At 38.8% G+C, this 26,285-nt stretch overlaps 1 protein-coding gene across 1 annotated transcript; it reads right to left on the bottom strand.

Annotated features, from left to right (window-relative positions):
• Nucleotides 1-1,008: 1,008 nt before the first annotated feature.
• On the bottom strand, nucleotides 1,009-26,215 carry prpf38b (pre-mRNA processing factor 38B). Its single transcript, XM_073063417.1, has 6 exons — nucleotides 25,742-26,215; nucleotides 16,501-16,569; nucleotides 7,050-7,201; nucleotides 6,060-6,120; nucleotides 2,305-2,531; nucleotides 1,009-2,218 (listed from the first exon to the last, which is right to left on the bottom strand). Exons 1-6 carry the CDS (start codon nucleotides 25,976-25,978, stop codon nucleotides 1,345-1,347), a joined length of 1,620 nt encoding a protein of 539 aa, XP_072919518.1. The 5' UTR covers nucleotides 25,979-26,215; the 3' UTR covers nucleotides 1,009-1,344.
• Between the last annotated feature and the right edge of the window lie 70 nt (nucleotides 26,216-26,285).

Raw genomic sequence — 26,285 nt, 5'->3', positions numbered from 1 at the left:
AAATATCTGTAATATCCATTTCTTTAAACACTGTAGTGTTGGGAAGTGTTTTTTTCCCACAAAAATAATTGTGCTTATATTTTCTCAAGTTGCCTCTCTAGACAGTACATCACACAAAACAAGCAACATTGCTATACATTTCTGAATGAAATACATTCACTAATCACTCCAACCTCAAATCCCATTTTGCAATCTGGGAAAGCCTCAATTATTTACACAAGACTTCCAAACAAATAGTTAACACCATAGTAATAGACATATTCTCACTACAGGGCTCTTGCTTGACATTCTGACAAACACCCATTATGAACAAGGATAGGTTGAGGTCCTGTTGTCAATTTTATTATATTAACACCAATTGATTTTGGTGTATTGGGTCAATGAAAAAAAAAAGCCCCAAATCGATTTTTTTTTATTTTTTTTTTAAATGAGCAAAGTTTACCAATTTTATAATGAAAATTTTAAATATACCACTGTATCTTCACTAGACCCAGATGAATTCAAAGGACCAAGAAGAAACTGCTTCAGCCATTAATCACCCAATTTTTTATAGTACATTTAAAAAAATACATTAAACCACTCCTCCAATAACTGAAGTCTACTCCTGTTTTATAAAAATCCACCTTAAGTTTTAAAATACTACTTTAAATGTAAAGCCAAAAACTCTGTTCAAAAGATTCTAATCTTTGATACAGAAAGAAGCCAAAAATCAGAAGGCCCAAAATGTGTCTCAAGGAAACACGAGACCTCATTCCATCTTTCTAACTCGTGCACTGAACTCTGGTATATTCCAAATGCTAGGTTTGTTTTTATGTTTAGCTACCCTCTATATAATATCTGCACAAATGCTAGGAAAACCCAATGTAATTTCCATCTTATAAAGATCATATCACCCACCTTTTTCCAAAGATGTGTAAGGTCTCACATTAAATAAATAGAAAAGTTGGGAAAATTCTACTTCGGGGACAGATATGTCAGACACAAGCGCTTTCAATGTATTAACACAAGTTTTTAAGTATGGCAGTTTATTGCCCATCATACAAAATGAACCAATATGGCAGTTGTGCCAATGATTAAAACTCTCAACGTATGTACATAGTATACTTGCAAAAACATTATTTCAACCAAAACAAATCCTGTATCTTCTACATTGTACAGAATAAAATTGGTCTTGAATTACAATGGTAAATTTAACAGCTGGTTACCAAAGGCACTTCCTACAAACAGGAAATATTATCTGCAGGCTACAGGAATTCAAAGACGTGTTTATCCTAGCCATAGCATAATTTAAAAAAATGTTCAAAAGCAAAACAATTTAATCACTGTACAATTAGATTTAAATTTTCAATCATCGTCAGTGGCATTGCCTTGTAACCACCCTTCTGCATTGCTTTTGTTCTCTCTTTCTGCACTGAGACTTCTGTGGCTTAGTTTGCCTGAATGGTCCTTACCATCACTGTGACTTTGTTTGTGAGATCGTTCTTTGCTTCGGCTGCGCTTGTGAGCTCTCTCTTTGCTATGGCTACTCTGTTTCTTCGATCGTTCACTGTCATTCTCATCAGTCCTTTCTCTGCTAACACTTCGCTTGTTTGATTTCTCCTTGTGCTCATTTCGATGTTTAGATTTTTCCTTGCTTTTGCTTCTGCTGCGCTTGCTAACATGACCCCTGCCAGGACTACTACTCCTATGTCGTTTCTCTCTACTCCTACTTCTGCTATGCTTTTTATCCTTTTTTGAATCCTTTTTATCATCTTTATGCCTTCTTTCATCTTTTTCTCTCCTCTCTTCCTTACGTTTTCTCTCTTCTGTCTTTGACCGGCTTCGTTTATCTCTGTCTCTAGATCTCTCTGATTCTTTCTCAATATTTTTATCCCTATCTCTGTCACTTACCCTTTCTTTATCATAATCTTTGTCTCTCCTCCTGCTTCTTTCATTTTCCTTCTCCCTCTCTTTATCTTTTTTATCATTCCTTTTATCTCTGCTTCGACTTCTGTGCCGATCTCGGCTTCTACTTCGCCTGCGGTCTATGCCTCTGTCTGTGCTTCTAGACTTGTGTCTATCCTTCTCACTCCTCTCTCTGTCCTTCATCTGCTCCCGTTCTCTTTTCTGCCGTTCTCTTTCTCTTTCCAGTTCCTTGTCGAAGCCAAAAGAACCATGGCCTTCTCTATGACGACTTCTGCTTCTAGATTTACGTGGACTAAGTGATCTTCGTGGTGACCTGAAAGACAAAATAAAAAAAATTCTAAAGCGTCTGTAAGCCACCAATTTAAATATATCGGGTCTTGAGTGACTCATAGTTCATACCGTGAGTGTCTACGTTCTGACAGACGCTCATGATCTTCCATTGCATCTTTCCCATCTTTTTTGGTAATTTTCCTGGGTCGAGTTTTGAGATACTGATCCAGATTCTTTTGAACTGGAACTGGAATTCTTGGGAATAAAGTAGAGAACCATTCTAACTTTGTAAGGAAAGAACGAATCATTTCTCCTATAGTCATGACACACCCTCCTCCAGCCTTTACATCCAGTTCCTGAAAAACACAATAAAAATAAAACATTAGTAAAATAGATCATATTCAATCTTGACAATGTATTAGCATGTGAAATATTAAAGTGTTAAATATAGTGCACTACCTTTGACATAACCTAATTTTCAAATGAAGTTTTAACTTCAAAATTCTCAAGCCTATTCTAAAATATATTGAAGCCTGTAACAAAATGGTTGAATTAAATTATGCCTGCAAGACATTCTGTATACCACTACACCTTATGTAAATGTTCTGTATAAAATAATTTTTTTAAAAAAGGTGTAATCTCTTCTGAAACCCAACCCCTCAATATGATGTAAAACTATATTTTAATTGTCCTGTTTGGAAAACTCTCCCACTGCTAAATCTCTTTCAAACCAGGCACACTTTCTAAAAGACTTAGTACTTCAGTAAAGCAAATTGGCCTGCATACTCTGTAGCTAAAGTTTATAGTTAAATTTGAAAGCTGTTGGCAAGCAGCTATTTTTCCTTGCATGTTGTGATCTTTGCTTTATTTAACTTAATTTTGAAGCAATAGCAAACCAACTGCCGTGAAGCAGTGAGATAATAAACATTCAATATAATATACGCTGAAACTGTATAGTCCACAATGACCATTGTCTTTGGAAAAGGGTCATTACCGCATGATTGCTTCCTTGCCATGCCCTCTCACAGCTCAGGACATGTTAGTCAGCTATTGTCAGTTTCCAACCTACAGTGCAAGCACACAGGAAAATCAGATTTCATTAGGCTAGAAAAATAAAAAATATTCTAAACATAAAATAAGCGCTTGCACTCACACACATTAATCAAAAGTGCTGCTCAGCTACATTTCCAAATTCACCTGCTGCCCAATGAAGATCTAAAGAAGAAAACAGGGCAATTAGCTTAAATGCCAGCAGTCTCAGAGCTTCATTAAACTCAGGCTCAGATCTTAAATTTTGACGAAGGCAATTGGAACCACAGGCAGACCACGGCTATTGCTCTAATAGTGCTCCTAATACTAACAAATTATTGCAGAAAGGTGGAAGAAAACAGAATTTTCAATAACCTTCTTTAAAAATATTACAATTGCCTTTTGATATGAACAAACATGTTTTAAGGCATCTATGGTAGGGATAGGAAAATGGCACCAAAAAAACTTAGCAGTACATATGTTTACAGCTAGAAAAATTGAATTATCTATGCCTGTGTATCCAGCATTTCTTCACCACTAGAAATTGATCAGCCATCCAGCACTCTTCCTGCCACCACACCTCCTCAAAAAAAATGATTATTTTAATCACGTTAAACATGGGTTTAACCTGCGACAATAAATGACTGTTTTTAAATAAATGCATTTATCGTAAGAAAGCAAAATCAAGATTCTTAAAAAAAATTAAGAGCATTAAAATAAAAGACAGAACAACAACTGCTGCTAAGCTAGTGGTTTTGACCACAGGTAGAAATCACTTTGGTGCAGATCTTAAATACACAACTTTCCACATCTTAAAGAAATTTTCTTCAAATAATAACAGAAATCCCCAAAACTATCCATCCTCCCCCTAAAATCCTAAATAAAAACATTACAACAGGGGAAAGATCAGGCAGCCATGGTTCACCTATAGCCAAATCCTTGCTTTACAGAGGGATTGCCTGGAAAATCACCTGTATTGTAATTTTTTTAAAAGTGCAACATCCACTTTCTCCATTGAATCCAGGTTAAAAGTAGCAGTACATTCCCATGGGATATTGTTCTCTCAAAGCCATTTCTATTGATAATAACAAGGACCCACAGCAAAAGTAACAGTAATCTTGAGGGGAGGGCAAGATTTGTATGAAAGCAGCAACATTTGTCAATTTTGACTTTTAGTCATACAAAACAGAGGCTAAGGTGTGTTAGATATGGCATCACATTGAGAGGGCAGTCATTGTCAAGTCCTCCTTTCTTATGCTCTTCCAATCCAAGGACAAGAAAACAAATGGCTCTAAGTGCAGCACTGCTGCATCCTTTATGAGGTTTGTTCCCTGATGTGCAAGGCTCATTGATTAGGACAAGGTTTAGGAAGTGGAAATATCAGGTAAAGACATGGGATTCAAGGTTCAGTATTATGGGAGAAAGTTGTATTCAAGAGCTCAAGGGGTAATGGGTTTTAAAGTATGGCAACTCAGTGGAAGTGGTAGAACTGTCCATGGCTACTGCAATTTGAGAGAAAATGGCTTGCAATGAAGAGCAGATAATACACAAGTCTCATACAAGGCTTAGGTGAAACAAATTACAAAAGATCTTCAATGAGAGACTGACATACTTTAACATTAACAAAAGTACCATGCTTTTTTGTTGTAATTGGAAAGGCTTAGCTAGACAGCAACAGGTACCTGATTCCACCAGCCCCGCACATGGTGTAGAGAGCCTTCTGTAAAACTCAGGCGAGATTTAGAAATGTTACGCTAAGACTCATTAACCGAGTTATGACAGGTCACAGAAGCTACTACATTTCACAAATTTGCAGTAGACAGGAACAACATTTAATGAATTGGATTTGTGCCAGATGAACAAACGAAATGAGTTGGGCAGGTTGAGGATGAAAAGCATGAAGCCTTAACTCACATAAATGAGCCTCTGCTTCTCTTTATAAACTATCACAGTGATCCTTCACCCACTCAAGAGGATAGATTCCCCAACTTCACCTCCAATAGTTATGCTGCAATACTGCCAAGGTTTCATATTCAAGTCAATTTATTTGACTCAGTGGTATGGGTACTACTAGCAAGCCATGGCCGGTTGTTAAAACGTTTTCAACCTTCGGAAAAATCAGTAACATGTTGAACAAGTGGACATTTTGCTCCTGGCAATCTGATGAATTCCTATGGATAATGAAGAGCTTTAAATAAAACTCACACTGATGTTATCAAATGTCTTTTGCACTTGAATGATTGCCAGAGTGGAAAAAGGTAGAGTGACAATGTGTTTTGTACTCAATCAGGACAGGCTTAATAGCCTTATTGCTCTTTAATTATCAAGTTTTCTGGTTCTAAAGATACACATCTTACTAAAATAGGGTCACTACATTTAATATATTTTAATGTAACACTATAATTACCTTGAAGTATAAACTGATAAGCATACTTCAAAAGTTCTCCACTTGCTAAACAATATTTAGTATTCTATATTTAAAAATAACTTAAAATACACAGCTCCACGAAAGTTAAAAATGGAAGGAGCAGCTTGGTTTCTGGTGTGCACCAGATTGTCTTAGACTGGAGTTGGTATCTCAGGTCAGCATACTGAAGAAATCCAAGTGCAGTCTGATAATCAAAACAAAATGAGTCTAGCCAATAAAAAAAGTACTTGATGTCACATCTAATGTGATGTGATCAAAATGCAACCATTGCATAACTATGTCAATAAAACAAATTTAATACATTATTCCTAATACAAATACTTATACTTACAAAAACTGATTCAGTAAGTCTTTTTAAAATTGTGAGAACTATTTAAAAATTCTTCCTCTGTAGTTTCAATGAATACTACAAACTTTCCCAACATACCTCTTCATCATCTAAAAAGGGCTCATACCAATCCCACAGGTCAGCTGGAGGCTGTGTGTACCTGTGAAATAAAATTAAAAATATAAATACGCAACAGTTCATTTACACATACTAAGCATTTCACATTGTAATTTTTAATCTGTATCTGGGAGAGGTTTGTCTTACAGAGCTCCCCAATTTAGTTAGCCAACAATAATTCTTTACAAATATACCAGAACTGGAAAACTCAGTTTTGCAAAAAATTATCAAAACTGAATGTATGTAGTATTTTTATACTTTTCTTTATGCAGTCTTTATGTATCAGTGGGAGAATGATACCAGTTGGTTGCTATACTTATGTACTTTGAAGCCAAACACTGAATTGACGTGCACATAATTTAGCTTCTGAACAAAATCTGGTGCAACTGGAACACTTTCATAAACCAAGTGTCCTGAGCCATAAGTGAATTGAAAGGCCAAACTATGGTCTTGACCATGAGCGAGCTCAAAATACCCCAAATTAAAGGACTCAACTTCAGGTTGTACTATCTAAATCTCAATTTTGGCACAACTGTTGAAATATTACATTTATATATAAATGGCACAATTTTTAAAAATGTGCTTAAGGTGCCAATCAGCAAACTAGGTTGTTCTTATTTTGGCAGTCAACAGACATTGTAATTCATTCAGCACAGTTAACTGCCTGACATCACAATACAAATACACATTTAAAATACTTATTGCATTATTATATAGGAGTTGTGCTCATTTAGTTTTCTTAACAAGGGTTGAGAGTCATCAGCTTTATTGGATTTTATGGAATTAATTTCATGATCCCCTAAGATACCATGAAATAGACCATGGAATGTTATGCACTTCAAATGCCACAGATACCTAAATCATTGGTCAATTGATCAAAAGTAATATTACAGATGGCTAAAGAAATTGGAATTTAAACAGTTTATGCAATATCTTGGTTTTAATGGGTGAATACAATTACAACAGACATACCGAATGTACATGAATCCTAAACCACGGATGTATGGAGAGTCAGTGTGTGTTATAAGACCCATCACTTGTTTGCGAGTTAACTTCAGGGTAAATAGCTTGTACAGCAGACAAAAGGCAGTTGAAACAATACCTCCTGTTCCAACACCACGAACCTGAAAATTTAATTCAAAGAATTTTTTATACAAGTACTTGCACAGGAATTTTTGAGAATAAGGATCCAGCTAGGATACAATTTCTGCGTAATTATAATTTAAATTCTGCAGTTGAGACAGCCTTTCTGCAAGCTTTCCTTTTGGTTCTGTGTAGCAGCAAGCCAAATCAAGGTTGGAAAAAAGGGAAGCTATTTTCTAGAAAACTACAACTACAGTTATTAGAAAGACCTCCATCTTTCAAGACTTTATTGCTTTCTCTCCCTTATTAATTTTACTCTTTACAGAGACCAAAAATGTTCAAGTCAATACTGTAATTCTGACAGTTTAATTTCTCAGCCACTTCAGGAAAATACTGAACAGAAAAATATTTTTACTAGCCGCAATTGTATTTAGTATCATATAATTTGTACATTTGAAACTTTGAAGCAAAAAATGAATTTAAATATTTTCCAAATCACTTCCACATTGCAAAAACAGACAACTTAAGAACAGTTCTCAAACAAGTGGCATTTACCTCAAGCACAGTGAATGAACCACAAGGACAATTTTGTTAAAATCATTGAAAATGTAAGCTAAATTAAAAGCAGAAATCACAAGAATACTTAGGCAACGAGGTGAATACCTTGAGCAAACTTAAAGGATTCAGAAGGCTTTCAAATAGTGTCACAATAAGATTTTCTTCCGTTCAAATAAAATTAGCAAATTCAGATAAATACTAAAAGACATAAACTAGCTTTACAAAAAAAATGGAAAATCCATTTCTCTTTAGAACCATCTCAGATCTATATACAAAACAAAAAGTGAGCTTTACAAGGATAAAGAGTACATCTGACTGGCCCAAGAAAACTTGAACATCCAATTACAAAAATTACCTTGAGCATAAGCTGCATAATTCACATTAAAAAAATTTACAACTGGCATTATAAAACTAAATACAACTCAAAAGGGAGAAGAAATTTTATACAGTGACAGAAAATGCATTATTTTGTCTGGCAAACTGGACACTAACTCAATGCCTGCAGGAATGCGCTAAACCAACATGCTGCACAGTATCTGGAGATAACCTGAACATGAATATAACACAGGACAAATTTCTGAACTGTTAAAAATGTGCCAAGAAAAAAATGTGAAACAGTCCTAGTGTCGACCCTCAATGGTCATATAGACACCAACAGCAAATGTTTTAAAATCTGAAAACAAAGTTGCAAAGAATAGATATCAGCAAGTGAGAGCACAGTATTTGTGTTTGGAGATTACATTAAAGTAGAAGGAAAACATTTTGCCATGAAGCTATCTGGACTTTACAACAGATTAAGTGGGTGCAAACTGTGAGAAAGGGAGGTCATATACCGAGGCAAAGCTTCAAAAGCCAAACTAAATGCAGAGAAACCAAGTGTACTTAGATTCTTCTTGACATTTATGAATAAAATCAACAAAAAGTAGCAGGTAGGTGTAGCAAACAGCTAGAAAGACAATCATTCCAAACATGTTTGGAGTTTGAATATAGATAATCATTGTCCTGGGTGCAGTAGTGGGCACACCAGAAGTATTATGCAGTTTTAGTCCCCTTATTTAAAAAAAGTCTTGGGGTGTTACCAGTGTTCAGGGCAGTCCAAGAGAGATTCATTTGGGTAACTGCTGTGAAGAGAGGGTAGTCCAACAGTGACAGGCTAAAGTAGTTGGATCTCTATTCTTTGGAACTTAGGGCACATGATAGGATATACAACATCTAAAGGGGGCATGGTAAGATGGTTGTTGAGTTCCAAAAGCCTCAAAACAAGAAGTCACAGTTACAAGATTAGGAAATAGTAATTTAAAACTGAGGTGCTTTGAATTCCTCCCTGCAAAGAATGCTAAATCTAAAGGTAGTAGGGATAGTCCAGGTAATTATAGACCAGTAAGCCTTACGTCTGTGGTGGGAAAGCTGTTGGAAAAGATTCTTAGAGATAGGATCTATGGGCATTTAGAGAATCATGGTCTGATCAGGGACAGTCAGCATGGTTTTGTGAAGGGCAGATCGTGCCTAACAAGCCTCAGAGTTCTTTGAGGAGGTGACCAGGCATATAGATGAGGGTAGTGGAGTGGATGTGAGCTACATGGATTTTAGTAAGACATTTGACAAGGTTCCACACGGTAAGCTTATTCAGAAAGTCAGAAGGCATGGGATCCAGGAAAGTTTGGCCAGGTGGATTCAAAACTGGCTTGCCTGTAGAAGGCAGAGGGTTGTAGTGGAGGGAGTACATTCAGATTGGAGGGTTGTGACTAGTGGTGTCCCACAAGGATCTGTTCTGGGACCTCTACTTTTTGTGATTTTTATTAACGACCTGGATGTGGGGTTAGAAGGGTGGGTTGGCAAGTTTGCAGATGACACAAAGGTTGGTGGTGTTGTAGATAGTGTAGAGGATTGTCAAAGATTGCAGAGAGACATTGATAGGATGCAGAAGTGGGCTGAGAAGTGGCAGATGGAGTTCATCCCAGAGAAGTGTGAGGTGGTACACTTTGGAAGGACAAACTCCAAGGCAGAGTATAAAGTAAATGGCAGGATACTTGGTAGTGTGGAGGAGCAGAGAGATCTGGGGGTACATGTCCACAGATCCCTGAAAGTTGCCTCACAGGTAGATAGGGTAGTTAAGAAAGCTTATGGGGTGTTAGCTTTCATAAATCAAGGGATAGAGTTTAAGAGACGCAATGTAATGATGCAGCTCTATAAAACTCTAGTTAGGCCACATTTGGAGTACTGTGTCCAGTTCTGGTCGCCTCAGTATAGGAAGGATGTGGAAGCATTGGAAAGGGTACAGAGGAGATTTACCAGCATGCTGCCTGGTTTACAGAGTATGGATTATGATCAGAGATTAAGGGAGCAAGGGCTTTACTCTTTGGAGAGAAGGAGGATGAGAGGAGACATGATAGAGGTGTACAAGATATTAAGAGGAATAGACACAGTGGACAGACAGCACCTCTTCCCCAGGGCACCACTGCACAGTACAAGAGGATATGGCTTTAAGGTAAGGGGAGGGAAGTTCAAGGGGGATATTAGAGGAAGGTTTTTCACTCAGAGAGTAGTTGGTGCGTGGAATGCACTGCCTGAGTCAGTGGTGGAGGCAGATACACTAGTGAAGTTTAAGAGACTACTAGTTTAAGAGACAGGTATATGGAGGAATTTAAGGTAGGGAGTTGTTTGGGAGGCAGGGTTTGAGGGTCAGCACAACATTGTGGGCCGAAGGGCCTGTACTGTGCTGTACAGTTCTATGTCCTATGTTCTAGAATCCTGCACCTTGGAGAATTTAAGGATAAATCACTATGAGTACTTTAAACCATTGAAGGTACAATATCAGAGAATGCACACAGCATACAACCCGAAATTCTCACTCTTCACAGACATAGGAAAAGTAAAGTTCAGAAAGATTTGCCCAAAACAATGGATAACCAGCACTTTAAAGCTCAAGCCATCAGAAAATATGAACAAGGTAACTAATTGAAAGAAAATACTGCAGTGATGGAGAAAGCAGGGGACTCCATAGGGATTGCTTTTTCCATATGTACCAGACAACTGAATCTTCAGCTATCCTTTTTCATTACATTCATAAATCAAAAAGTTAAAGATGTTTCAATTTAATAAATACTATTTAAAATGAAAAGATTGCTCTAGCCAGAATACAAGGAAATCTGCAGATGCTGGAAATTCAAGCAACACACACAAATACTGGTGGAAAGCAGCAGGCCAGTCAGCATCTATAGGGAGAAGCGCTGTCAACATTTCGGGCCGAAACCCTTCGTCAGGACTAACTGAAAGGAAAGATAGTAAGAGATTTGAAAATAGGCGGGAGGGGGGAAATGCGAAATGATAGGAGAAGACCGGAGGGGGTGGGGTGAAGCTGAGAGCCAGACAGGTGATTGGCAAAAGGGATACAGAGCTAGAGAAGGGAAAGGATCATGGGATGGGAGGCCCAGGGAGAAAGAAAAGGGGGAGGGGAGCACCAGAGGGAGATGAAGAACAGGCAGAGTGATGGGCAGAGAAAAAAAACTAAATATATCAGGGATGGGGTAAGAAGGGGAGGGGCATTAATGGAAGTTAGAGAAGTCAATGTTCATACCATCAGGTTGGAGGCTACCCAGCCGGAATATAAGGTGTTGTTCCTCCAACCTGAGTGTGGCTTCATCTTGACAGTACAGGCAGCCATGGATAGACATATCAGAATGGGAATGGGACGTGAAATTGAAATGTGTGGCCACTGGGAGATCCTGCTTTCTCTGGCAGACAGATCATAGGTGTTCAGCGAAACGGTCTCCCAGTCTGCGTCGGGTCACACCTATAAAAGGCCACACCGGGAGCACCAGACACAGTATACACCAGCCGACTCACAGGTGAAGTGTTGCCTCACTTGGAAGGACTGTCTGGGGCCCTGAATGGTGGTGAGGGAGGAAGTGTAAGGGCAGGTGTAGCACTTGTTCCGCTTGCAAGGATAAGTTCCAGGAGGGAGATCGGTGGGAAGGTATGGGGGGGATGAATGGACAAGGGAGTCACGTAGGGAGCGATCCCTGCGGAAAGCAGAGAGGGGGGAGGGAAAGATGTGCTTGGTAGCGGGATCCCGTTGGAGATGGCGGAAGTTATGGAGAATTATACGTTGGATCCGGAGGCTGCTGGGGTGGTAGTGAGGACAAGGGAACCCTATCCCAAGTGGGGTGCTGGGCGGATGGGGTGAAGGCAGATGTGCGGGAAATGGGAGAGATGCGTTTGAGAGCAGAGTTGATGGTGGAAGAAGGGAAGCTCCTTGGTTTAAAAAAAAGGAAGACATCTCCTTCATCCTGGAATGAAAAGCCTCATCCTGAGAGCAGATGCCGTGGAGACGGAGGAATTGTGAGAAGGGGATAGCATTTTTGCAAGAGACGGGATGGGAAGAGGAATAGTTCAGGTAGCTGTGAGTCCGTAGGCTTATAGTAGACATCTGTAGATAGGTCATCTCCAGAGATGGAAATAGAAAGATCAAGAAAGGGGAGGGAGGTGTCAGAAATAGACCAGGTAAATTTGAGGGCAGGGTGAAAGTTGGAGGCAAAGTTAATGAAGTCAAAAAGCTCAGCATGCGTGCAGGAGGCAGCGCCAATGCAGTCATTGATGCAGCGAAGGAAAAGAGGGAGACGTATAGGCTTGGAACATGGACTATTCCACAAAGCCAACAAAAAGCCAGAATACATAGCTGGTCTTAAGTGACTATTGGCAATTGAAAAGGAGAACTTTGGCTGTCTGATTGAGGGAATCGAAATCGACTTTTATTACTTACATCCTTCATATACACGAGTAAAAATCTTTGTTGTGTCTCCATTCAAATGTGCAATTATAGTAATTTATAATATTACGTACAACAGGATAGTCAAAATAACAGAAATACAGTAGCGTCACCATGAATTAAGCAGTCTGAAGACCTGGTGTTTGAAGCTGTCCCTGCTTTTATACTACGGTACCATCTCCCAAATGGTAGCAGCTGGTACAGTTTGTATTGAGGTGACTCAGGTCTCCAAGGATCCTTTGGGTCCTTTTTAAACACCTGTCTTTGTAAATTTCTTGAATAGAGGGCAGTTCATGTACAGATGTACTAGGCTATCTGTGCCACTCTCTGCAGAGTCCTGCGATTGAGGGAAGTACAGTTCCCATATCAGACAGTGATGCAGCCAGTCAGGATGCTCTTAATTGTGAGCCTGTAGAAAGTTTTAGGATTTGGGGGCCCATACCAAACTTCAACCGTCTAAGGGAAAGAGGCACTATTGTGCCTTTATTGCCACATAGCCGGTATGTACAGACCACATGAGATTCTCGGTGATGTTTATGCCAAGGAAATTAAAGCTGTTCACCCTCTCAACCTCAGATCCATTGATGTCTATAGGGGTTAGCCTGACTCCAGCTCCTTTGTCTTTGCAACATTGAGGGAGAGGTTGTTTACTTGACACCACTGTATCATGGTGATGACTTCTCTGCAGGCTGCCTCATTATTATTTGAGATTAGGCCAATTAGTGTAGTGTTCCCAGCAAATTTAATGAGCAAACTGGAGCTGTGGGTGACGATACAATCATGGGTACACAGAGTAAAGGAGGGGACTTCGTACACAGCCCTGAGGGGCGACTGCATTGAGTGTCAGAGGGGCAGGGCTGAGGGAACCCACTCTTACCACCTGCCGGTGATCTGTCAGGAAGTCCAGGATCCAGCTACACAAGGCAGGGTGAAGACTGAGTCTCTGAGCTTCTTGTTGAGCCTGGAGGGAATTATGGTGTTGAATGCTAAACTGTAGACCAAGAACAGCATTCTCACACAAGCATTCCTCTTCTCCAGATGTGCAGGAGCTTGGGCACCCCGAACAAAGTTTGCTACTGTGAATAGCTAAGTAAAAGATTACCTGATTTCCAAAAGGCATAAAATTAAAGATGACACATTTCTTTAATATTTTAAGCAAGATTACTTTTTAATTTCCATCTTATACGGTTTCAAAATAACAAAAAAGGAAAAGGGCCTGAAGCAAAAGTTTGGGCACCTTGCATGGTCAGTACTTAGTAACACCCCCTTTGGCAAGTATCACAGCTTGTAAACGCTTTCTGTAGCCAGCTAAGAGTCTCTCAATTCTTGTTTGGGGGATTTTCGCCCATTCTTCCTTGCAAAAGGCTTCTAGTTCTGAGAGATTCTTGGGCCGTCTTGCATGCACTGCTCTTTAGGTCTATCCACAGATTTTCAATAATGTTTAAGTCGGGGGACTGTGAGGGCCATGGCAAAACCTTCAGCTTGTGCCCCTTGAGATAGTCCATTGTGGATTTTGAGGTGTTTAGGATCATTACCCTGTTGTAGAAGCCATCCTCTTTTCATCTTCTGCACTGTTTTTTTTAAAAAACAGACAGTGCAATGTTTGCTTCAAGAATTTGCTGGTATTTAATTGAATTCATTCTTACCTCTACCAGTGAAATGTTCCCCGTGCCACTGGCTGCAACACAGGCCCAAAGCATGATCGATCCACCCTCATGCTTAACAGTTGCAGAGGTGTTCTTTTCCTGAAATTCTGTCCCCTTTTTCTCCAACCATACCGTTGCTCACTGCAGCCAATAAATTCTATTTTAACTTCATCAGTCCACAGGACTTGTTTCCAAAATGCATCCGGCTTGTTTAGATGTTCCTTTGCAAACTTCTGAGACTGAATTTTGTGGTGAGGATGTAGAAAAGGTTTCTTTCTGATGACTCTTCCATGAAGGTCTTTTGCAATCAAATGGGGGTTTTAATTTACCTCTCTAGCAATCCTACGAGCAGTTCTCTCGGAAAGTTTTCTTGGTCTTCCAGACCTCAACCGTTCCTGTTAACTGCCATTTCTTAATTACATTACGAACTGAGGAAACAGCCACCTGAAAATGCTTTGCTATCTTACAGCCTTCTCCTGCTTTGTGGGCATCATTTATTTTAATTTTCAGAGTGCTAGGCAGCTGCTTAGAGGAGCCTAAGGCTGCTGATTGTTGTGACAAGGTTTGAGGAGTCAAGGTATTTATAAAGCTTTGAAACTTCTATCACCTGCCTTTCCCAATGATGACTGTGCACAAGCCATAGCCCTAACAAGCTAATTAAGGCCTGAGACCTTGGTAAAAGTTATCTGAGAGTTCAAATCTCTTGGGGTGCCCAAACTTTTGCATGGTACTCCTGTCCTCCCCAACTCTAAAATTGTACAAAACAAAAATAATACACTAATTTTGCTTAAAAAGCTGAAAAGAATGTTTCATCTTTAACTTCATAACTTTGAGATCAGTTCTTCTTCTACTCACTTAACTATTCACAGTACAGAAATTTTGACCAGGGGGTGCCCAAACTTTTGCATGGCACTGTATATTCATTCCGCTAGGCAATAGGCATTGTTTTATCAGAGATAACATTAAAACTGACAAAAGAGTTAAGGAGTTGAGGGAGGTGGAAGAGAAGAATTATGACACCATGCCACATAATTGGGAGAGAAGACTGTTGCAAACGGTTTTGTGACTAGCGCCAATGGCATGCACTTGTAAAGTCATTAGACACTACACCGTGCTTATAGCAAACAGTTTTTAAAATAGTGTCAGTTGCTTGTGTATTGTGTTAAGAAGCAGTGATTTTTGTCAGTTGGTTGGAGAGAAATGAACAGCAAGACAATCCAGAATTGTTTTGCTTACTGTGGCTTCAAGCATTCAGGCTTGGAGATGCTAGAAACAGCCAGGAGTGAAAATGAAACAATTTCATTACCTCAATAGATTTAAATAGCAAAAGATGTGCATGCTTGTATTTTATTATTCATTTGGGCAGACTGCAAATTAAAAAGCAGTGATTTTGACATTACTTCATGCAGGAAAACAGTCTACATTAATTTTGTTCATTTATAGTTCATCAGAAGAACACACCAGCATACACTATATGAATTCCTCTGTCAACAACTATTAGGAAGTAATACAGTTTATAATATGGTAGTAATATTGGCAGTGTTCTAGTTTATTCTGCATTTCACTTAAATACATAATTTGTTGCTCAGTTAAATTTAGTTTGTCCTTTTAAAGCTGTTTCCACTGAACTTTGGCTAATTAGGGACAGCCACTTAATTGGGACAAAATATACTGTTTCCAATGCATCCCAATTAACAGGAATCCAGTGTGTATTCAAACTTCATTCCTTTATCAGGCTGTGAGCATTGGGAATCAACTCAAAATCATGAATCTTCAACAAATCAAGACACTGGAGGTATAGTTAAACATTAACTGCCATGACAAAACATCAACTTGTTAATTCTTTCCATAGATCCTGTCTAACCTGCTGAGTTCCTCCTTGCATTCTGTATGTTACTCTTCAGTTCCAGTATCTGCAGAATCTCCTGGTCATTCTTCTAAACTCCAGCAAGTGCAAGCCCAGATCCATCAATCAAGCACTCCTCATACGTTAACCTGTTCATACCCAGAATCATTCTAGTGAACCTCCTCTGGACCCTCTCCAATGCTAGCACATTCTTTCTTCTATAAGGGGCCTAAAATTGCTCACCACATTTCAAGTGCAGTCTGACCAATGCCTTAGTATTACATCCTTGCTTTTATATTCTAGTCTTCTTGAAATGCTAACATTGCAAATGCTGTGTCAGTAACCTCAAAATCACAACTTGACAAATTAAGAGTTTTGGGAAGTTCATCCTTCTCTTATTGCACATCTCCAACTTACTCACAATTTGTCAAAGATGACTTGGTGATTTTACTCCATCCCCGCCCCCACATAGATAAACATATATAAAGAGATTAAGAAAATAAATCACGTACTTCTACTTACCCCTCCGCACATGCCTGTCTGGCCTGCAGTCTTCCTGCTCCCCTTTTCCCATGGCTCAATATGAGTAACCTGTAATTAAATCATTGGAAAGATATTTGGTTACTTCCGTATGAAAAAGAACTTAATTTTGCCTTCAGGACAAATATTTTGCACACACAATAAGAATATTTGAGTCACTGTGGAAACTAAAAGATTGTTCTCATATCTTAGCTAAATTCTAAATATATTCCAGTATAACTGGACACAGTATATACTATTCCAGTATATTGCAGATTTGAAAGTGGTTTGGAAAAATTACCAAATACTAGTGCAACATTAAGAAATAACAAGATAAAATTTAGAAAGGGTATACTGATCAACAGTAAAATATGAGATAATATCTGTGACTTAAGACACTGATTTTGCAGCATTTGTAATACATTTAAAACTTAACTTCATAACAGAAGTTCAGTTACTGTGTGATATTTGATCAATAAAAAAGGTTTGTAATGCTCCCTGTTTTTGGGTTAGCTAAAATAGACAAATCAGAGTCGTCTATAAATAGACAAAAATCCCTCTTTTTTTCCATTTTTAAACCCAAACAAAACTTGGTCCTTACCAATTTGGTACAAAGTAGCGTTCCATCTAATGTGTTATGGATGCAAACTATAAAATTTCTCAGAACTACCACTTTTTTTTTTAAACTTAAGTTTTAGGTAAGCAAATCTGATGAAAAATCTTTCGTCAACATTTTTATCCTAAACTTATCAATTGAATTTGCCTCAGTTTTAAAAGTAATTGCCAATGAAAAGAATATTCCTTTTGAGTAAGCTGACAAGAGCCAACAGACATTACAAAACCAGACAAAATAGTTAGCTGCAACGCTAGCTCTCAAGTTATTAGTATGAAAATGTGCTCCAGTGCATTTGTCCCTGAATTAGGCATGTTTATCCAACCATGGAAACACTGAGGATCATAACAGGTTTTTTTGTAATAGCTCCTTCCTCAATTATATTTGAAAACAAAATTCTCAACATTAATCTGAAGATCAATTATTTGATGAGGAGCACATCATTTATGACATGCAGTACATTCCAAAAAAAAAAAAAATCTCAGAGTCCAATTTTGGACACACTCCTGTCAAAAGTCCCTAGTAATCTACAAGACAACCCGAACTCCCTAAAGCAGTCAACAGTATTCAGAAGAACTGGTGGAACCAAAGAGCGAAAACAAGACCCTCTCAAATCCTTTCCTCCATCCACCTGGGTCACACCCAATACCAGGCCACTATGAGCTTCTGGGGCAAGTTCAAATCTAGATGTAATTGTATTCTAATACAATATAAAAATTATGAAATACAAAGTACAAATAAATTACACTAAAAAATTTATATTTTGTCATTTTCTGAAATGTCACTGCTCAGTTTAGAAAACAAAAATTGCTTGTAACAAACTGTTCATCTGCATAGTACACAAGTTACATCTTCAAATAAATATCATCCCAGTAATACTTATTGCATAATCAATAATATCTTAGTTTAACAATGAATGTAAAGAGATTAAATTGCAAGCGCTAAACCTGAAGAATTTATAACATTAATCAAAGATTCAGTTTCAAATGCAGGAAAGGAAAGATGTTGTGGAGGGATTGTCTACCGAGTCAGTGAGGGAGGAAGAATCAAGAAGGGAGCAATCACTATTGTGAGTATTCCACAGACCCCACCCCAATAACTACTGAAACACTCAGATGCAGACAAGCGGGGGGGGGGGGGGGGGGGGGGGGGGGGGGAGAGAGAGAATGGATTTTGAAAAGATGCAGTTTGGAGGATTGCAAAAATAACAGAATTGTCATGGCCTATTTCACCCTCCCTATTATTGACTGGCACCTCCTCAATGCAAAAGCATCAGATGGAGCAGAATTTTCCCGGGAAGGATTGACACCATTATATAGACAAACCGACTAGAGAAGCCATACTGGATCAGGTGATAGATCTCTCAGTGGATGAGCATTTTAGAGACAGTGATCACAATTCCCTGACGTGGGTACAGCCTTGGGCAGGGGTAAGAGCAGCTAACATGGGGAGGGGAGGAAGGAGGCAAATTATGATGCAATGTGGCAGGAATTCAGGAATGGATGTACTCAGAAATGCGTAATGGAGATGTGGAGGTTACTTATGCAGAACTAATGAAAACTTTGCTTCAGTATTCACCAGTGAGTGGGACCTTGATAAATGCGATGTAAGCATCGAATAGGCTGAAATGCTGGACATGTTAATGGTAACTTTTGAAAACATTAGGAGAGATGAGATTCAGGGCTGGACAGGATATCCCCTAGATTACTATAGGAGATTGCTGCACCTTTGGCAATGATCTTTGCATCCTCAATGGCTGCAGGAATAGTGCTAGAGGATTGGACGATGGCAAGAAAGGCAAGGACAACCCAGGGCATATAGACAGGCAAGTCTCAAATCAGTGGTGGGCAAACCAGTGGAGAAGATTCTTAGAAACTGGATTTATGAGCATCTGGAGAAGCGTAGTCTGACTAGGGATAGTCAACATAGCTTTGTTAGGGACAGGTTGTGCCTCATGAGCCTAACTGAATTCTTTGAGGATGAGACAAAACATACTGATGAAGGCAGAGCAATGAATGTGATTATATATGGATTTTAATAAGGTGTCTGACAAGTTTCCCAAGGTAGGCTCATTCAGAACATCAGGAGCCACGTAGGTTCAGAATTGGCTTACCCACAGAAGGGTAGATCGGTTGTGGTTGTAGATGAACATATTCTGTGTGGAGGTCAGTGAAGAGTGGTGTTTTGCAGAAATCTGTTCTGGGATCCCTGATCTGTATTTTTTTGTAAATGAATTGGATGAACAAGTGGAAGGATTTGCTTGAAGGTTGCAGATGACACTTAGTTTAGTGGTGCTGTGGACCACGTAGAATGTTGTGTAGGTTACAACAGAACATTGAAAGGATGAACAGGGCTAAGAAGTGGCAGATGGCATTTAACCCAGCAGAGTGTTAAGTGATTCACTTTGGAAGGTCAAACATGAAGGAAAAAATGCAGGGTTAATGGCAAGATTCCTAATATTGTGGAGAAACAGAGGGTTTTTGGGGATCACATCCATAGATCCCTCAAAGTTGCAGCACAATATTAACAGGGTGGTTAAGATGACATAAGGTGTGTTGGTCTTCATTGTCAGGGGATTAAGTTCAAGAGCTGAGAAGAAATCCTTCAGCTCTATAAAATCTGGTTAGACCACACTTAGAATATTGTGCTCAATTCTGATCTTATTACAGGAAGAATGTGGAAATTTTTAAAGAGGGTGCAAAGGAGAATTACCAGGATGTTGCCTGAATTAGACAGCATGTCTTATGAGGATAGGCTGTGCAAGCTAGGGCTTTTCTCTTTGGAGAGGAGGATAAGAGGGGACTTGATAGAGACAAGACGCATAGAGAGGTGCATGAAATGCACTGCTGGGGTGGTGTCAGAGACAGATACTTTGTGGACATTTTAGAGATTCTAGATAGGCACATAAACTTTAAAATAGTGGGCTATTTGGGAGGGAAGAGTTAGACTGATCTTGGAAGTAGGTTAAAGAATGAGCACACCATGGGCCAAGGAACCTACACTGTTCTATGTTCTATTTTGAAAGTTTGCACAATTGCTGTCAACATGCAATTATATTTTCTTCTCTCCGTGAATTTAACTAAAATAAACTCCATCCTGAGCCTTCTCTGGCAATTAATCAATTCATGGACAAGCATTTCAATTTCTTTCTGTAAACCACATATTTTTCTATCTTTGCCCAAAATAAATTCCAGTTATGAAGTCTATAAAAACTCCACTTGCCAATGCAACCACAACTGACTGACAAGAGATAAAGATACTGAAAGTAACCGATAAAGCTGTTCGCTCTAAGTCAGGGGTTTCGGACCTGGGGTCCACACAGACCACATCCCCTCCCCCCCCCCCCACCCCCATGGTAAGGCTCCATAGCATAAAAAAGGTTGCAAACCCCTGTTTTAGGTGAATGAACTAGGTGCAAAGGAAAAGGGGGTCAATAATTTAGGGTTAGGGTAAGGACCTATTTCTGTATATAGTAGACTGTGGAGGCTCTATCAACAATGGACGTAATCCTAAGAGTTCTAATCAAAAGAAAGAGGAAAATGTATTGGGCAGAAGAGTAAATTCACAGTACAAGATTAACCACCATCTTCTTCAAAAATATAGCAAGTCAAAGGGACAATTTGGCTTACCCGTTTCATATGCAAGAGAATTCCAGATTTTTAAATTCTGTCTAGTGGAGCAAAAACAGGTGCCCATTCTCTCATGTACAAAATAGTATTACTGCCCTATTCGAATTGTCTACAGGATGCAACAAATAGTCTGCAAGAATAATTTACTCAGGGTCTATATAAAGTATGAAGACGTGAACTACAGATTTTTGGAATAAAATTGCAGGAAAATAGAATTTACACATAGAAAATTACCTGAAAATATAATGTACCAATCACATAGCATGGCTAGCAATCTGGATTGACAGATATTACCCAATCATCTCCACTTTGCCTGGCTAGAGCATGACAAACAATCCAAATCTATTTCAAGTTAATTACTTTGGATTTCATATACCATAAGTACTGACCTCCATTTGCCATAGCATTATCCAAATACTAATCTTTTGCTTTTAAACTTGTGGCTCCAATCTACACCAATTGATCCCTTGGATTTGTCCATCTGTTTACAGTTTAAAAAATGGGTTGCAATATTCTAGAATACATTTTGTTTCCCCAAATACTAACTGGACAAAATCATTTTTTGCTAATGATTTGTAGTGCAGCACTGCATTACATTCCTTCTGGTTACAGAAATGAGTGACATCCAAGATTCTTTCATTAGTCAGAGAAGTTTAGCTAAAATTATTGCTCCTATAAGTTTCATCTTAAAATTAAACTGCCTCAAACTGTTATATTTAACCCAAGTATTGTTAAGTGTTGCTGAGCAGAGTAAAGCAGACACCCATACCTTGGAATTCAGCAACTAGGACCATGATTGAATAACGTTGTAATGTTTTTAGGAGTCAGTTAATCCTGCTAGAACTGAGGTAAATTATTAATAACTGCTGCTTTATATTACTGTCAACTGCCCCTTCCAATATTTTACTAGTAGCAGTAGGGTGCTTGCAACTATCTGAATGGGATTCATCCTACTTTCCCCAACCCCCCCCCCCCCCAGACTGGACATACCTGAACAATTTCCACTTGGCTGTGTAGATGCCAGTGTTGTAGCTGTGCAGTAACAACTTGGCTCGCACCTTTTGCTAGAGCTGGAGTAGAAATCTTCAGTGTTACAGCTGGGATGTCGTTGACGCCCAACATAACCTTTTCTGCATCCAGTGAGCTCAGCCATAACTTGCTATCATTTGGAAGTGAATTGAATTAGCTGAAGACTGGATCCTGCAATGTTGGGAATCTCAGGTGGAGGCCAAGATGTATCATCCATTTTGCACTGTAAAGTGTTCTCATGTCAATTGATGAGGCAGTGAAAGAAAAGCTTATCACACTGTCACAGCAACTAATAGAATTTACAAAAAATTGTTTATACTCGCCAGCCCTGCGTATTTCATCTACAAAGGATAACCAAGTGAACATCTTTTGCAACCTCAGGACTTTCCAAAAATGCTTCATAAAAACAAAGCAGTTTTAAATTTAGTTGTACATAGCAAATGGTGAGCTACAAAAATAAACAAACTGCTTTGGGTGAGAGTTAAAGATAATCCAGGGCATTGGGAGAATTCAACAGCTAATGTGACACCAATGTTAAAGAGAGAAAGGATAAGCATGATAGGCTACTTAGTTCAACTTTGGTAGCACACAAGTTATTGGAAACTTTCTAAGATTAAGCTTAACCTTCATTTAGAAAGGCAGAGATTAATCAGGAATGACCACCATGGATTTATCATGGTAAACCTGATCAAATTCGGAGGAGATAACAGGGATAGGAACAGTGCATCTAATAGTCTTTTGACAGGTCATGAGGCAGTTGGTCAAATGAGTAAGAACCGATACGATGGAAGGGAGAATTTCCATTTGGATCCACAAGTGACTCGATTTGCAACAAAGGGTAATGCTGATTTTCTTCTCCCTGGACTGTTAAAAGTTGGGGTTTCATAGGGTTCAATAGTCAGACATTTGGTTTTACACACTGATATCCAAATGTAGTAGCTTGACCAAGATTTTCAGATGAGAAAAAAAACTGGTCATCTGATTGACAGTGAAGGGGAAAACTTTATAAACTGCAGGAAAATACAGATGGAATAAGTCAGGAAAATTTAATCCAGCAGAGATGCATTTGAGTATAACAAGGTGAATGGTTCAGAGGGAAAGGACCTCGGAATACATTCGCACAGATTTCTGCAAGGTAAATTGACAGGTGGTTTAAGGGGTAAAATGGATGTTTTCCAATAACTGAGGCAAACAATAAGGCAGTTACACAACACTGGCAAACCCACATTTGCCTGCTGATCTGGTTGCCACAATACAGAATATATGCACTGGAGATGGTACAGAGTAGATTCACCAGGATGCTCCAGTGATAGATCATTTCAGTTACAAGGACAGATTGGAAAGTCTGGATTTGCTTTGCCTGGAGCACACTACGTTGATGGGTGACCCCATATGCACACACAAAATTTGAAGGGGGGGGGGGGGGAAGAGGAAGTAGATAATATCAGACTAGATTTTTCCCTCCTTGGCAAGGTGTCCAAAACCAGAATACTTGGATACAAGATGTGATGTTTAGAAGGAAGCAGACCTGTTGGAATTTGGGAAGCACTGCTTGAGATGATAATGGAGATCAAACATCTCAATATTTAAACTACCATAAGTAGTTACAGGCAAAATAAAGGTGAATAGAAATAATATAGATAACTTTGGTGGGCCAAAGGGACTGTTTCTGTATTGTACAGATAAGAGTAGTTGGATGTGTTCTTAAAACACCAGGACTACACACTATGTGCTGATTAGGCTTGGAAGCCTTCCACCCCCACCCCAAACTGCTACAATGATGTAAAATTTCAATGATTTTAAGGCCATCTGAATATGTTAGTTTAGCAATTCACTGAATTACTGCAGCTGACTCTACAACACAGTACTGAGGGAATGGTGAGTTGTCAGCCTGGACAAAATACTCAACACTAGATTTCGAATTGAACCTATGACCCACTCACTATGTTACCAGCAGCAGGCAATATTACATAGCACACAAATCAAAGCACTGGAAAAAAATTACCATGAGTTCAAAACTAGATCAAAGGGGGAAAAAATGAAAGTATCCTTTTCACTGAGGATATTGAGCCTGAAAAAAAGCATTGATTTGACACACTTGAGAAGATAAATCATTATTATATACTTCATAAACATGAAGGGGAAGACTTGGAGTATTAAGGATTTCAGGAGCTGGGAAAAGCTGGTTGGATATCACTAAAAGTGATAATGCCATAGAGGGAACTAGAAGCTAAGGGTTTTAAAACTGCTTAATTGGGCCACCTGTTATGCTGGTTTGAAGGAGAAAGTACTAAAGGAGAAAACTGTTAGCTAAATAGGAGCCAGGAAGGGAAATTAAATAAAGACAAAAGAGACTACACCGCAAATGCTGGAATATGGAGCATAAAAGCAACCTGCTGGAGGAACACAGCAGTCAAACAGCACCTATGGAGGGAGAGGCAGTCAATTTTTCAAGTTAAGACCCTTTAAGTGGTGAGAAATTTAATAACCGGGTGTTGTGGAAATAGGGTCAAAGAAGATTACAACATATGAACAAGATCCGGGCCTAGTGAAGTGATTCTTCAGAGGAAGCTTACTCCCTATGAATTTAGAGCTGGGGAAGAAACAGCAGAGAAAAATAATCAAACCTCATTTTTAAAGCCATTAAAATCTACCAGATGTCCATGGTCAGAATTTATGGAACCCTGTAGAGGAATCCAATCCATTTTTAAACAGTGTAGAAACCACATATTGAATGTAAATAATCACAAACTTTTCCAAATTTACCTCTGCTAGAAGTGGATGCAATACTGTCCCTCAAGTCAGCATTGTAACAGCGTAAATTAAAGGAGTAACAAGCAAAGTTAGTTTTTTGAAAACTAATGAGATTAATTTCTGCAAATTTCAATGCGGATTTTTAAACATCAGCTGCTAGTGAGAGAAGTTTAAGCCTTGTTTTGAGTATGTCAAAGTATTTCCAGAACAAGAAAAAAAAACTATTACAATAAATTTAATTAAATTTGAAAATCGTTAAATCTTTTTTCCAATCAATTCCATAATCAACTTCACAAGAGCCTCAATCAAGTTTGATGAATACTGTCACATAATGTATTTTATTTTCGTGGGTGACTTGATTACATTCACTGCACACTTTTGAAGAAACCACCCTTATTAATGGTTGTTCTAACTTCCATTTTCCTCACGTGTTTCACATTGAAAAAAATCTTGTCAATAATTTAAATACTGCTGCAGCTCAAATATCTCTGGATAATGAAAAAAACGATGAAACTGATTCAGCGGCATTCTTGTTAACAAAAATATTGTTTATCAGCTAATATTTAATCAACTGTTTAGTTTTGTTCATTTAGCTAATGTAACTTTTTAATACTAGCACAAGGTCACTATATACAGTAGCCTAACATTTTTTCCACGAATAAACCTTGATGCTACAAGTCTTGCATTTAAAATGGAAATTACTGTCCATAATGAAATTAGGCTGGCAATTAGAGATGCAGCTACTTTTTTTTAAATTAGTAGCAGAGAAAATAAATGCAGATATAAACATTACATTGGGTTTTAATTAGGAGCGTATATTATGACGAAGTGTCAGTAAAAGGACTACATAGACTAGTAAACTACAAAATAATTTAATCCAGAATAAGCATTTTTCTTTCCTCTGGCAGGAAAGGCCATTAACAAATCAACCATCCGACCTCACTATATATAAGACCTGTTTTTCGAATTATTCTAAAACCTTCTGAAACATTTTTAAAATTACAAAGAACTTTGCCCGTTTGCTGGCGCAAGCGGATATAACACACACAAAAAACACGGAAATAATTTATTTTACATCTCGGGCCTAGCACAAGACCAGCCAACACGTTTTGGCCCGACGGATGAACCCAACAGCATCGCCGGTGGAGCCGAATTTCCAGCTCAAGTATAATCGCATTTACTGAGGAGCCCGAGGCCTAAACACTGGGAGGCCTATTACCTTAAAGTAGATCTCATCCACGACCTCGTGGTAAGTCTTCAGTTCGTACAGTTGCACTTTGAAGTAGGGCGAAGAAAGGATGTTGGTGAGGATGAGTGGGTTGAGGTTCATAGTCTTTTCGTTGCCCCATAAGGGCAGTACATTGCCCTGCTTAATGGAGGAGGCGGGTTTGGCGCTTCCTCCGGCCTGTTGTGGCGGCTGTTGCTGGTGGTTCCCAATGGCCGTTTTGTTAGCCATCTCGCTGTCGCTCACTCCCGTTCACAAGAGAAACGATCTCCACATCAATGCGTACCGCTCGGTGGGTTGCGAGCCTTCAAAATCCTGGATAGTCTTTAAACACACATAACTTGCGCCCCAGCTGCTATATTAAACAAAAAAACTGAGGAGTGCTTTTCTTTCAAAAATAAACTATTCCGCACACCTACTCTGCCGTAATTTATATAAAATACACAAAATGGCGCCCTCCACTTCTTTCCGGTTGACGGAAGTTAGATGACGTCGTTTGACGGACAATGCAGATAGCCAACCGCGTTCGAGATCAGGT

This window comes from Hemitrygon akajei, chromosome 12, assembly GCF_048418815.1.
Source record: "Hemitrygon akajei chromosome 12, sHemAka1.3, whole genome shotgun sequence".
Classification (NCBI taxonomy): Eukaryota; Metazoa; Chordata; class Chondrichthyes; order Myliobatiformes; family Dasyatidae; genus Hemitrygon; species Hemitrygon akajei.
This window is presented reverse-complemented; position numbering and strand designations above follow the sequence as displayed.